General features: G+C 62.4%; 1 protein-coding gene across 1 annotated transcript; it reads left to right on the forward strand.

Moving 5' to 3' along the window:
• Nucleotides 1-1,802: 1,802 nt before the first annotated feature.
• On the forward strand, nucleotides 1,803-10,674 carry ERFE (erythroferrone). Its single transcript, XM_061206294.1, has 8 exons — nucleotides 1,803-1,973; nucleotides 4,451-4,573; nucleotides 6,437-6,539; nucleotides 7,758-8,032; nucleotides 8,114-8,222; nucleotides 8,317-8,407; nucleotides 9,168-9,246; nucleotides 10,576-10,674. Exons 1-8 carry the CDS (start codon nucleotides 1,803-1,805, stop codon nucleotides 10,672-10,674), a joined length of 1,050 nt encoding a protein of 349 aa, XP_061062277.1.
• Nucleotides 10,675-13,326: the final 2,652 nt, after the last annotated feature.

The following is a 13,326-nucleotide window of genomic DNA, read 5'->3' on the forward strand; positions in this document are numbered from 1 at the left end:
GAAATGAGAAGCCACCCAAGAAATCCTGAATTCTTTTAGAACCTTCCGGCAACACCATCTACAAATTTTGGAGCAAATGGCCTTATTTGTAACAAATGGCTGCCGATGGAATAAGTTCATCTGGTCTATTGAGTATGTATTATAAAAGCCAGTATTTCTCAAATGTCTTCTTGGAGACCTGCAATTTCTATAGGAATTTCAATTTTTTCATTCCACTGATAATTTTCCCCCCAAATTGTATAAAGATAAAGACAGAACTCCTTTGCAGTTCTAATTTGCCTTTCAGTAAGTCTCATAGAGTAAGTCTGTAGGACACACCGTGGCGGGGACACATTCTCAGGGTGGGAAGGGTATTTTTCTCTTTAAAACTCCCCAAAACTACCACCATCCCCCCATGCTACAGGAAAAGAGACAGAATCACAGGGAAAAATTAGCATCTAATACCAGGCTTTTTCTAAAGTATTAAGTGTTTCCTGTCCCCTGGAAACAGTGCAGGGGTGGCGGAGACCGCAGGCGATGCGGTGAGGCCCTGACTGAGGATGACCCCCAGCCCCTCCCCCAGGCCCTGGCTGCACTTGCTGACGTTGGTGGAGCCACCCTCTGAAACAGGAAGGGGGGAGGTCTCCCCTCTTCTCAGAAGAGGTGGAAATCATCCCTTGTGAGGGTGGCAGGCCCTTGTAAGGTGCAATCCTCAGCTGTGCCCTTCCCTTGAACCCCCTGAATAAAATGCACTGTTTACCCACCAGGTTCAGGCACCTCAGGGAGGGACACAGGAGAGCCTGGAGTGCCAGCCTCGGCAGTGGGGGCGGGGTGTGGGCGGAGTGGACGGTAGGGGTGGAGAGGCGACGCGCAGGTGACAGAATAAACAGCCCAGGGAAGAGTGAAGGGGCTGGCTCTCTTCAGGGAGGAGCCTGGACCCCAGGCCTGCAGGGCCTGGTCCACCTGTGCCCACGGCGTGCCCTGCGCTGATCCTGGTGGGCTGCGGGTAATCTGGTCCCGGGTCGGATCTGCCCCCCGCCCCGCCCCCCCCCACCCCCGGCCCCCAGGTCGAGATAGGGCTCAATCCTCCCCGCCCAGGCCTCAGGGCGCCCGCTTCAGTGCAGGGCGCCTGTCCCCGGCTGTAGATTTGCTCCGTGCCCCACGCCCCCGCCCCCGGAGGTCCCTGCAGGTGCGCCCTGCTGCGGAGGAAGAGCCCATCCCTGACGTCAGGGCGCCCCAGCCTTGGGGAGAAGGCTGCCTCGGAAGGGAGGGGCCGCCGCCTGGGAAAGGGGCTCCAAGGAGGGACCCTGACGGTCTTCGCGCTCCGATGTGCTCAATCTAACACGCAGGGCGCGGCCGGGAGAATGGGGAGGAGGCGTCTCGAGGTCCCCGCAGAAGACGCGCGGGATAGGAAGCGGAGAAGGGATGCCCCGGGCCGGGAGAAGGGGCGTCCGGGCTCCCCGCCAAGCAGAAGCGCGGGACAGAGCGCAGGAGGCACCGGGAGCCCCGAGTTGGGGCGGAAACGCGCTCGACAGGAGGGGGCGCTCAGGCCACCGCCAGCCAGCGCTCCCCGAGCCCCCTGCCTCCCCCGTACTGCCTTCCTCGACCCCGCGCCCCCTTTCCTAACGCGTGCCCCGCCCCGCAGCGCCCCCTTCCCCCCCCACCCACCCCGCGGCTGCAGCGCGCGCGGGAGCCGGGAGGGGGCGCCGGCGGTGATGCGCGCTCTCCGGGCGACGCGGGGGATTCAAGCGCGTTATAAGGCGCGGAGCCGGAGGGCGAGTCCCAGACGCAGCGCTCGGAGGAGAGAGGGACCCGCCGCCCGCATGGCCCCCGCCTGCTGCCCTGCCGGAGCCCTGATGCTCGCGTACGCGGGCCTGCTGGCCGCCGCCGCGGGCCTCGGCTCCCCGGAGCCCGGCTCACCCTCGGGGAGCCGCGCCCGCGAGGAGCCGCCGCCCGGGAACGAGCTGCCCGCGGGGTCGGCCGCCCGCCCGCAGGTAAGACGCCGCCCGACTACTCGCCCGGGCCCCAGCGCCCCAGAGACCTCTGGGCCTCAGCCTCCCCATCCGGAGCCCGCACCTCCTGAGCTCCAGGGCGCCCCGGAGGCGGAGGGCGCTTGCTTCCGGGGCGGTGGGGAGCGCGGCGCCGCGAGCGGGGACCTGGGCTGGCTTGGGTGTCCTCCTTTGTAAAGTGGGCAGAAAAACGCTTAGCTTGCGGGGGAGGCCCGGGAGGTCTGGACGCGCCCCACTGCACAGACGGGCGCTTTTGGCCGGCCTTGACCTTGGCTTTTTGGGTAGTTTTTTGGCATTGAAGCAAAGTTCTCCTAGACCGGGGGAAATGCCTTTTCTTTGGGGACTTCTAGGTCGGGAAGTGAGTAAAGTGTAAATAACTTCATTCTCCTGAAATTGGGAAGAACGTATTTGTAAAAGTGTGAGCAAGTTACTGACCACCACCCCACACCACTCCTGCCCCCAATCTGTTTGGTGCAAGTCTCTCTGAAAAACAAAAACTGCCTTCCTGCCGGTTGGGGAGGGTGCAGGGGAGAAAGGGGTGGGTGCCGGGCCCCCAGTGACGTGTGATTTCTGGCCGAGGCCGGTGATGCTTAGCTCATCACCTGCCTGCTCCTTCCTTCCCCTGCTACACAAGAGGGTGGTCAGGTTGGAGGAGGCTGGGGAATTGGGGCCTTCAGAGGGGCCCTCAGTGTGGGTGGGGCCTTTCAGACAGGGAGGTGAGGGCCGTCGGGGAAGGAGCTTTGAGTTTCTTTTTTCTGAAGATGCCTGTGGGCAGTGCAAAGGGCAGAGCCTTGCTGGGGCTTCAAGCCTGCACCTCTGCTCTCAGCATCACTCTGGGAACCGTGATGCCCCCGCTAAAGGACACCCCCATTAAAGACAGGTGCAGGTGGCAGCCAGCCCTGCCCGCTCCCTGGGAGGGGCCTCCCCGAAGCCCTTGTTCCCATCACCTCCGGCCACTTCCCATGGACTGAAGGCAAACCCTACCCAGCCAGCCAGCCACAACCCCTGGGGGGCAGGGTTGCCAGAGGTCGGGCTGTGGTGGCCGGGAAGCAGAGGGGGCTTCAGGTGCTTCCAGGTGGGGTTCTGGCCTTGGACCCTCCTTGGGTCCACGGAGGCTCCTTTCTGAGAGCCCCCAGAGGCTGGAGACTTCAGTCGGCCAGGTCAGTTGCCAGACACCCACCCACAATGCCGCAGGCCCATCTCCCAGACCCCCAGACCAACGTGGTCCCACCTGTTTCTGTTCCCCAAACCAAACTGGGGTCTGAGTCCTTCCACAGGCTACTGGTCCGGCTGGGAGGGCCAGTGCGGCACACCATCCAGCCCATGTAGAATCCTCCTGCCACGTGTTTCCACTGAGGGCAGCGTGAGGCCGTGAAGTGGGGCCACAGGTCCTGGTGTCCGTGGAGAGGAACCAGTCGGGGGGGTGCCTCGCGGGGCCCAGCACCCAGGGAGATGTGGGGAAGCCCCAGGCACTCTGAGGCCTTTCCGAGGCCTCTCCGTCCCACCCAGGCTCCTCCATCACAGAAGCCCCGTCCCCGTCACAGCACACTGGCTCCGGATGGGAGGCCCCAGATCCTTGCAGAGGGGCTGCCAGACCACTGGGTCTGCCTCTGACGAAAGGGCCTGGTGGCTCCAAGATCCCAGGGTCCTTCCATCCGTCACCGGAGTCGGCACCCATGACCTCATCTAAGCCCTCCTGAGCCAATTTCTGTCCCAGCTGGCAGCCCTGCCTGGAGCTCAGACTGTGCGAGGCCCACTGCCCAGAGGGCCAAGGGCCTCTCCCTGCAAGGTACCTCCTGGAACTCTCCTCCATGTCAGGACTAGTCAGAATGCACTATGAAGGGGAATGGACATTTCTGGAACCATCACTGTCCTTGCTTAGGTCACGCATCTCAGAAGTCCTGAGGCAGATGAGTGGTGTCACATGCCGTGCAGGCGCCTGGAGTCATGATATCTCAGTGCTGGACACCCCCCCACCCCGGTCCCCCTAACAGCACTGGACTGTAGGCCTTAACATCCCTGAGGGCTGAAATTGGCCTCCCTGGAACTTCGGGCCATCGGGCTTGGCCGGGGGACCTGCTGGTAGTCGGGGGCCCCTGCCTGAGCACCCGTGGATGCCAGTGGTCTGATCCTCTGACGCCCAGGAAGGTGCATTCACTGCAGCTCCCGGGACGGAGGCTGGGACAGGCCTGGTGGCCCAGCAGAGCCCGACTCCCACCTGCTCTGAAGCTCTGCACCCCATCTTCCTCCACCCACGCCCAGGGGCCTCTTCTCCCGCAAAGTCCAGGCAGTGGAGTGGCCTGTTCCCCAGGGGTCGTCCTCCGCGGGGCTGGGGGCGGGGGCTGTGCTGTCTTGGAGGGCGCAGTGGCAGGGGCCCGAGGGTGCCGGAGGCCAGTCCTGCACAGTGAGCTCCTGCAAAGCGTCCAGGGGAGGCAGACCAGCTGATGGCCGCTGTGTTCCAGGAGCCCACCGTGGAGCAGGTACACGGCATTGATCCCCGCGATGCCTGGATGCTCTTCGTTAGGCAGAGCGACAAGGGCGTCAACAGCAAGAAGGGGAGCAGAGGCAAAGCCAGGAAGCTGAAGGTGAGCACTGGAGCCCCAGCCAGCGTGTGTGTGTGTGTGTCGTGAGGTGTGTGTGTGTGTGTGTGTGTGTGTGTCCTGGGGGGTGTGTGTGTGTGTCCTGGGGTGGGTGTGTGTGTGTCCTGGGGTGTGTGTGTGTGTGTGTGTCCTGGGGGGTGTGTGTGTCCTAGGGTGTGTGTGTGTGTGTCCTGGGTGTGTGTGTGTGTGTCCTAGGGTGTGTGTGTGTGTGTCCTGGGGTGTGTGTGTGTGTCCTAGGGTGTGTGTGTGTGTGTCCTGGGTGTGTGTGTGTCCTGGGGGGTGTGTGTGTCCTAGGGTGTGTGTGTGTGTGTCCTGGGGTGTGTGTGTGTGTGTGTGTCCTGGGGTGTGTGTGTGTGTCCTAGGGTGTGTGTGTGTGTGTCCTGGGGTGTGTGTGTGTGTGTGTCCTGGGGTGTGTGCGTGTGTGTCCTGGGGTGTGTGTGTGTGTGTCCTGGGGTGTGTGTGTGTGTATGTGTCCTGGGTGTGTGTGTGTCTTAGGATGTGTGTGTGTGTCCTAGGGTGTGTGTGTGTGTGTGTGTGTCCTGGGGTGGGTGTGTGTGTGTCCTGGGGGGTGTGTGTGTGTGTGTCTTAGGGTGTGTGTGTGTGTGTCCTAGGGTGTGTGTGTGTGTGTCCTGGGTGTGTGTGTGTGTGTGTGTCCTAGGGTGTGTGTGTGTCCTAGGGTGTGTGTGTGTGTGTGTGTGTGTCCTAGGGTGTGTGTGTGTGTGTCCTAGGGTGTGTGTGTGTATGTGTGTCCTCTGTGTGCGTGTGTGTGTGTGTGTGTGTGTGTGTGTGTGTGTGAGAGCCTCCACCACGGGCCTTTCCCCAAATCCCCAGTCCACTACCACCACTGGCTCCCACTGGACACCCTGAGCGTTTCCAACAAGCACAGACCCTCACCCTCGGGCCAGAGGGCACAGAAGTGTCAAGCTGGGGCCTAGTGACCCTGAGTTTGGGGTCTGTTCCAACCATTTACCCTGCACCCCTAGAATGCCAGGCAGCCTCATTGGCTCCCTGCTTTCTCTTCCCTCTGCATCCTGGCACGGGAGGCCTGGGCTGGCCTGGTGGGGCAGACAGGGACCAAGCTGCAGGGGCCTACAGGTGGGCTGGGGTGACACAGTCTGGTTCCTAGTGGCTGGGGGACATGGGGGCCCAGGCAGCTGCTGGCCCCCACTCTCATTCAGCCTGGCCAGGGACCTGGCACCTGGTCCTGATGGCTGACTCTTGCCTTGAGCCCCAAAGAGGGCTGTGTCCCCTGGGGTGAGGCGCTCTGGTCACGGCTGTGCTGCCCATGCTGAGTTCGGGCCTCACCCTGCCCCAGGTCTGACCCAGTGACCGAGTGCAGGGCTCTGAGCCTGAGGCAGCTGGGCTGCTGGGCTGTCACCATGGCTCCTCCCTGCAGGGGACTTCCTTGCTCCTGGGTGGGTCCCAGCCCAGCCCAGTGAGGGCTCCTTGAGGACCCCGGGCCCTGGTGCTGGGCCAGGCACAGGGAGGACTTGCCAACTGGTGCAGTGACTGACCTTGAGAGTCGAAAGCAGCCTGGCGTGTCCCTCCCTCCCTTTCCCTCCATCAGCAAATCCAGCCCCAGGGCTGGGCTGCGGCCCTCTGCTTCCCCACTCGTGCACTTTCCTCCCCCCAGCCCTGCCCCCAGGGGCCCCACCACCCCGAGGCCCTGTGCCTGCAGCTTTCACTGCCTCCTCAGGGGAATCGGAGGCCCCGGAGGCTGACCTCCATCTCAGGGGTCAAAGCAGGAGCCCCCCTTTGCCAGGCTCGGTGGCAAGAGCTTGCAGCGGGGGTGCCCGCGGTCCCCAGCCTGCCTGTTCAGATGTCTTCACCGTCAAGCTTCTCTTTCAGCTTGGCCTGCCAGGTCCCCCAGGGCCCTCCGGCCCCCAGGGCCCTCCGGGCTCCATCACCCCACCTGAGGTCCTGCTGAAAGAGTTCCAGCTGCTGCTGAAAGGTAGGGAGGGGCACCCACCCCACCCCCGGTGTGAGTGGGGCTGGGGAGGGCATCCTGGAGGAGCTGAGGTGGGCTAGACCTTTGTCTGTTGACCAGTATCCCAAGGAGGCTTCTGCTCTGGTGCTGGCCTGGGTCAAGGCCGTGGGTCAGGAGCTTGCGGGGGAGGTGGGAGGAGTGTGGTGAGGAGGTGGCTTCACAGAGGAAGGTGAACTTGGCCGCTCGGTGTTCAGAGGTGCCTGGGGACCAGCATCCATGCCCCGCCTGGGAGTCTGGTGAGCCTAGCGAGGGCTGAGAGATGTAAGCCCGTGCCCCCCAAGTGGGGACTGTCAGGGAGGGGTCAGGGCCCCTTAAGCTTGCAAAGGGCTCCTCTGATCCCCGCGGTGACACCAGGGAGATCGGAGGCTCACCCCAGTAACACAGGCCCCCTTCTACCCCTTGATCACCTCTGCCCCCGCCTCTTCTCCTGACAGATCTCTGCTGCTGGCCTCAGAGCCCCGTGGGAGGGCACCAGGAGGCTGCCCTCATGGGGCAAGGAGGATGGTGTCTGGGGGCAGCACAGAGAGGAGGAGGATGGGGCCGCTGAGCTGGAGGCCGCAGAGGGAGAGAGCAGAGCTGAGCGGAGCTCTAGCAGCTAGGGCGATGTCCCTGCTCTGTGGCCAGCTGCTGAGTCACAGCTCACGTTACTGACTAGAGTTAATTTCATGGTGAAGAGCTATTAAGTCTTTTTCCCCCTTCAATTTAATGTACTGTTCATTTAAATAGACCAGCTTCAGCGGCTGAAGAACCTCCATATTATGTGCAATAGAGCTGCAATAATTACTTATTTATACCCAGCTGCTTTTCAAAAATGACCAGTCTGGCTTAAACTATTGCATTCCCTGATACAACAAAAATGTAAACAGAGAAGCAGCAGCAGCGGGAAGGGGGAAGAAGCGGTAGGAAAGGCAGGTGAGGCAGGAGAACGAGGGTCCTGGGTGAATCAGCCCTGAGCTTCCTGGTAGCCAAAGCGTGAAAGGAAACAGGTGTAGCCGCAGGATCAGGAGGCAGTTTCCGAACACCCGCCAGGCCCGACTGCGTGCGCCTGGCGCGCGGTTCCGGGGTAACCGGTAATGGTCCCCCGCGCTCTCAGCAGCGCCCGGGTTTGGGGAAGGGGTTCGGGCGGGACACGGAAAGGCGAGCGAGGCGGTCCCGGCGCGGCCACCGCTCGCTCTGTGCCAGGCGCGGTGCGCACACGCGAGTGCGCGGAGCCCGAGCCCCGCCCGCGCGGCCCCGCCTTGGTGCCGGCCGGCCCCGCCTTGGTGCCGGCCGTCCCCGCGGAGGAGGAGGAGGAGGAGGAGGAGGCGGCGGGGGGCGCGGGCGTGCTGGCGCTGCTGGCTGCGCCCCTGGCCCCGGGCCCGCGGGCGCCGCGCGTCGAGGCCGCCTTCCACTGCCGCCTGCGCCGGGACGCGTCGGTGGAGCGGCGCGCGCTGCACGAGCTCGGCGTCTACTACGTGGTGAGTCCTGGCCGGGGCGGCCGGGGCGGCCGGGGCGGGGCGGGCGCGGCGGGCCCGGGGTGACCGTCCGTGCGCCCGCAGCCCGACGCCGAGGGCGCCTTCCGCCGCGGCCCGGGCCTGAACCTGACCAGCGGCCAGTACACGGCGCCCGTCGCCGGCTTCTACGCGCTCGCCGCCACGCTGCACGTGGGTGAGGCCCGGGGCTGGGGCGGGGCCTGGGGGGGGGGCGCCCCGCCGCGCTCGGTTCCCGCCGCCCGGTGACCGCCCCGGCGCCTCCCCCGCAGCGCTGGCCGAGCAGACGAGACGGGCGCCGCCGCGTCCCCGGGACCGCCTGCGCCTGCTCATCTGCATCCAGTCCCGGTGCCAGCACCACGCGTGAGTGGGCGCGGGCGGGGCGCGCAGCTCGGGCGCCCGCTTCCTTCCTCGGGGCTTCCCCCGGCTACCGTTCGGCGTTCCTCCCGCCCCGGCGCGCGCTCCCCGAACCCCGACCTGGGACGCGGGGGCCCGGCCCGCCCCAGCCCCTGCTCTGCCCGCCCCCCACAGAGGACTGACTCCCATCCGGCGACCCGAGGCGCCAGCGTCGCGTCCCCAGGCCTGTCCTGACGAGTCTGTGCAGACCCTCCCCAGGCGCTCTCCCAGCCCCTCTCCGTGAACTTGTCCAACTTCCCGTCGCTTGCTGGTCCGGGAGGGCAGGGCTGCTCCTTCGGTGTCCCCAGCACCCAGAACAGCCCAGGCAGAGAGCAGGTGCTCCACAGCGGTTGCAGAAGGCATGCATGGGTGAAGTTCAAATCTTCTCACTCTGGTTTGGAAAGCCCTGCACCGACTGGCCTGAACCCAGCCTCACTGCTGCCAGCCCCGCACCTCCAGGTGCACCGGCCAGTGTCTCGCTTCCCATCAGAGCCAGGATTTGCTGCCCGGCCCTCACGGCACACCCTCAGCCCTGTGGAGACTGTCCTTACTCCTCTTGGGGACCCCGTTCAGATGCCACCTCCACCAGAAGCCCTGGCTAAGACAGCCGTGCTCGTGGCACTTTGCTGGGTGTCAGGCGCTGCGATGATTGTGAGCACGTTGTGGGTGAAGTTGGTGGTTCTGGGGCAGGGGTCTCAGGCCCACCCTCTTTCTGTTCTGGCCGCAGCTCCCTGGAGGCTGTCATGGGGCTGGAGAGCAGCAGCGAGCTCTTCACCATCTCGGTCAATGGCGTTCTGTATCTGCAGGTGTGTGGGGCAGGCTCAGCTATGGGGGGGCCCCCAGCTGGACACAGCCATGGGGGTGACTGGGCGGGGAGGGGTGCTGGGGGGTGCTCAGGAGCTCTGGGTGCCGTGCCCTCAGCCTCCAGGCCCGGGCGAGGGTCAGGGCGGCACGGAGCACTCCCGCTGGTCCAGGCAGAGCCAGGCCGAGGCCGGGTCTCCTTTCCCCGGACCTGGCCCTGCCCCACAGACTCCTGTCCTCCACAGACACCCTGCTCCTCAGTCTCCTGTTTTCTGACCTCCCAGGCGTCCCATATTGAGGACTGGTGCTTCTGGCCATAACGGGCCCTTCGGAAGGGACTCAGTGGGCAAGGGGGCGGGGGGCAGTGACAGAGGTCAGCTCTTTGCCCAGGATGACATCACGACCCCCTGGCCCATCGGGACTTCGGGAAGCAGCTGCAGTTATTTGCTACACAAAACCCCAAGTGACAGTCTCTTTCTAGAACGGTGGGGATTTGGGCAAGTGCTTGAGAAATTGATGAAAAGATGGGATTTCCTAAAAAAGAAAAAATTTAGGTGCAGATGTGTGGAATAAAGCTCACATGTAAATAGCACTAACTAGGCCAGGCCCGTTCTGAGCACTTAACATAAATTATCCATTACTCACAGCGCTGTGAGAGAGAAAATATTATTATTCCCCTGTTTACAAATAAGGGAACTAAGGCACAGAAGCGTTAAGTAATTTGCCCAAGCTCGCACAGCAAAGCCAGGATTGGAGGCCAGGCTGTGGCTGCAGGCGGCTGTGGTTGCTGGAAGGCGTTTAGAGGTCTGGTCCCTGGCACTGCTGCGTGAACTCAGATGGCACACAGCGTGCCTGGGGTCTTAAGATGCAAATGCCCAGATTCTGCATCTCTGGGAGTTCCCAGTTCACATCTGGGGATGTGACCCTGCTGATGCCTGGACCACATTCGGAGTAGCCAGGCCGGAGTACCAGTCCCACCGTGGCTCTACCACACGGGTCAGTGGCCAGGCCTGTGGGGGAAGGGGAACCCTCACACGTGAGTTTAGCACCCTTTCAGGCTTCGGGTGCAGCAGAGGGAACTGTTTGACGCTCGAGCCCCACTCTGGCCCTGAGCAGAGGCTTGCTCCCCTGCACACGCACCACAGGGGGCCCATTGGTGCGGGGGGCTGATGGAGCTGGGCAGGAGGCACTAGACCAGGCGTCAGGGGTGCTGGGTTTGAGGGCGAGGCCTGCCGGCCCTCGCTCCTGTCCCCGGGCGGGGCGGGGTGGGCACGGTGTGTGGTCGGCGCACCTGCAGGCCGGTGGCATCCAGGCTGACTCCGACCTTCCCGCAGGCGGGGCAGTACACCTCCGTCTTCCTGGACAATGCCAGCAGCTCCTCCCTCACGGTGCGCGGTGGCTCCCACTTCAGTGCTGTCCTCCTTGGTGTATGACCGGCCACCCCGGGCCCTCCCTCTCGCCGGGCAAACGGAGCAGGAGTGCGAACAATCTCGGGGCCGTGGCGGGGTGGCGGAGGCCACACGCAGGAGGGAGCCCGCCGAACTGCCCACACTGGCCACCGCAGTTCAACCCAGAGATGCCACTACAGGCAGCCCGGGGAGGTGACACGCAAACTGGCAGTCCCCGACTGCCAACTTAAGGATGCCAACTTAAGTTAAAGGGGAGACGTTTCAGCGTGCCCAGGAGCATGTGCTTTGTCCCTCCCCAGCTGCAGACCTGGGCCCCTCCTGGCCCCAGTGGCCCCGGCAGCCTCAGCTTCGTTGCTGTGGCCCAGCCCCACCTTTTCCATCTTTCTTAGTGTTCTCATGGGCTGCCTGCTGGGAGTGCCAGGACGGAGGGCAAAGGCCGCCCAGGCTGCCTGGTCCCCACTTGCCCCTCTCCCAGCCATGCCTTTAGCCTGCTGTGGACCTCAGGGCCCTGCTTGGCCTGCAGGGACCACGGGGCCCAAGCCTCTCCTTGTGGCCCCTGGGCATAGCAGCCTCAGGCACCAGAGAGACACTGGATAAGGGCTGACGGGGGACAGTGGCAGTCTGGAGCTGTTTTCACTGTGACATGTGCAGGGTCACTTGCACGCTCACCCAGCCTTTCCACACAGGAGCTGCACCCTCCCCCTCCGTCGCAGACCCTCTCATGGATGAGGGCCCCTTGCCTACCCCCTTGCGGCCCTGGCTCACTGCTCGGATCCACCCACCAGATGAAAGAGCTAGAACACCCTTGCAGGTCAGGGACGGCCAGGCCCTGCCTGCCCATCACGGATGAAGCGGACGCTTCTCACAAGCTGACAGGCTCTCGGTGCCCAACCGCAGCCTAGCCCCGCTGGGTCCGTCCAGCTCTGGGGCTCTTGAAAGCATCTTCCCTACGGGGGTGGGAATGTGGCCCCAAGCTCAGATGGGTGTCTTGGGAAGACCGGGTCCCAAGTCCTTCTGTGCTGCTGCAGCAGTGATGGGATGCGGGTAGCGGTGGGGATGGGGGTCTGGGAGTTGCTGCAATTTCTTTCAAGACGCAGGGCCCCCGCTGCCTGCTGAGGAAGTTACCCAACCCCTGTCCCTACACACAAAACAGGCTGCAGGAACGGGGTACCATAAGATGTCCTGGGGGCCAAGCTGGTCTGGCAAGCCACTGCCCCCTTCTCAGGCCTGGGAGAGAAGGGGCAACGGCTGCAGTCACCTCTCAGCGTAACCTTCTAGCTGGCCTTGGGATAAGCAGGTGACTGTGGCCAGGCCTGGCTGACCCCCCGGAGCCCTAAGCTTCCGGCGCCACAGTCAGGCTCAGACGTTTCCCTCCCAGCCGGGGGACCCCAGGCGCAACGCACACAAACCGACCACTCTATGCCCTTTGGCAGTCCTGGCACAGTTCTCAGTAGGACTCGTACCCGCCCTACCAGGAAGTGCCAGCTGGCCGGTGTCCTGCCTGCCCATGCTCTTTGATAAGGGATGGTGTGGCCACGCCCTTTTCTGGATTTCACTTTGTATCCAGTGGGCACAGATATTTTAGAGAAGCTATCTTTTACCCTTGAAAAACCCACAGATCTCTTTCGTTTTCTCAATATGAGTGTGTCACACAGCAATTTATTGAAGTATTTATTGTATAATATTGTCAGGTGGAATATATTTATATATATATATATAAAACACTGGCTTTTGAGAAATATTTTATGTGATTGATTATGCAAAATTACAGAAACAAAGGGCAGACCTTAAAATATAGAGTCTTAGTCATTTAGGCCAGGCTCACCAAGGACGGAGGGGTGAGCTCTGGGAGGGGAGGTGGAAGGATGGTTCCAGCCCACGGGGGCCCTCAGACCCATGGAGAAGGTGGCAGGGAGAGCCCGTCCAGGGAAGCACAGCGCCACGCCCCTCCCAGCTCTAGGACACGAGCGGTCTGGGGATTAGGGATACATGGTCACAGACTGGTGCCTTGTTTGCTGTAAGAAAATGTTTATTGAATAAAGAATCGTTCTGCTTCCCAGTTCTGAGACGCTGAGGCTCTTTCCTTCCGCGATGCCACACCGCGCTGTCCCAGTCCTCAGCAGAAATGAAACCTGGCTCTTAACACGCTGGGAAAGGGTGTGCTGGAAACGTTCCCGAGGTACTTGTAGGGAGGCCGGGCCCACTGACAGAACTGACGAGGTGATAAGGCCATGTGCGCAGGCTGGGCAGGGCCAGCAAACATGACAAAACAGCTTCAAAAGCAAATTTTCAGAATCTTACATCATCCTGAGGCAGCACTTACACAGACAGCCCTAAAAGCTGCTTTACTAAGTACAGCAGTACCAGTGGCCTGCTTTGCATAGAAATAAGGGCTTGAACAGAAGTTTAACGTTTGTTTTTCTGAGTAGGCTCATCATGCATTTTTAACGTCTTCGACAGAAGTGTTATCGTGAAGGTCAACCTCAGCCCAGCACAGAACCAACGGAATGCACATTCCTAAGACGGGAGGCTGGACTCGGCCACAGGGAACAGCAGCTTGACTGCTCAAACCTGGAAAAGTACGCATTTTACACCCAGGGGACCCAGACGTGAGACCCAGTAAACCCAGCCCTTCGTAGAGTCCCTCAGCCAGACTGCATCTGTCATCACAGAACT

Source organism: Eubalaena glacialis, chromosome 1 (genome assembly GCF_028564815.1).
Source record: "Eubalaena glacialis isolate mEubGla1 chromosome 1, mEubGla1.1.hap2.+ XY, whole genome shotgun sequence".
Taxonomy (NCBI): domain Eukaryota; kingdom Metazoa; phylum Chordata; class Mammalia; order Artiodactyla; family Balaenidae; genus Eubalaena; species Eubalaena glacialis.

What these genes read in the sequence shown, in the direction of transcription:
- ERFE (XM_061206294.1), top strand. Translation starts at nt 1,803, where the DNA reads ATGGCCCCCGCCTGCTGCCCTGCCGGAGCCCTGATGCTCGCGTACGCG. An exon ending in GGTCGGCCGCCCGCCCGCAG is followed by an intron (nt 1,974 to 4,450) that starts GTAAGACGCCGC and finishes GCTGTGTTCCAG; the next exon opens with GAGCCCACCGTGGAGCAGGT. An exon ending in AGCTCGGCGTCTACTACGTG is followed by an intron (nt 8,033 to 8,113) that starts GTGAGTCCTGGC and finishes GTGCGCCCGCAG; the next exon opens with CCCGACGCCGAGGGCGCCTT.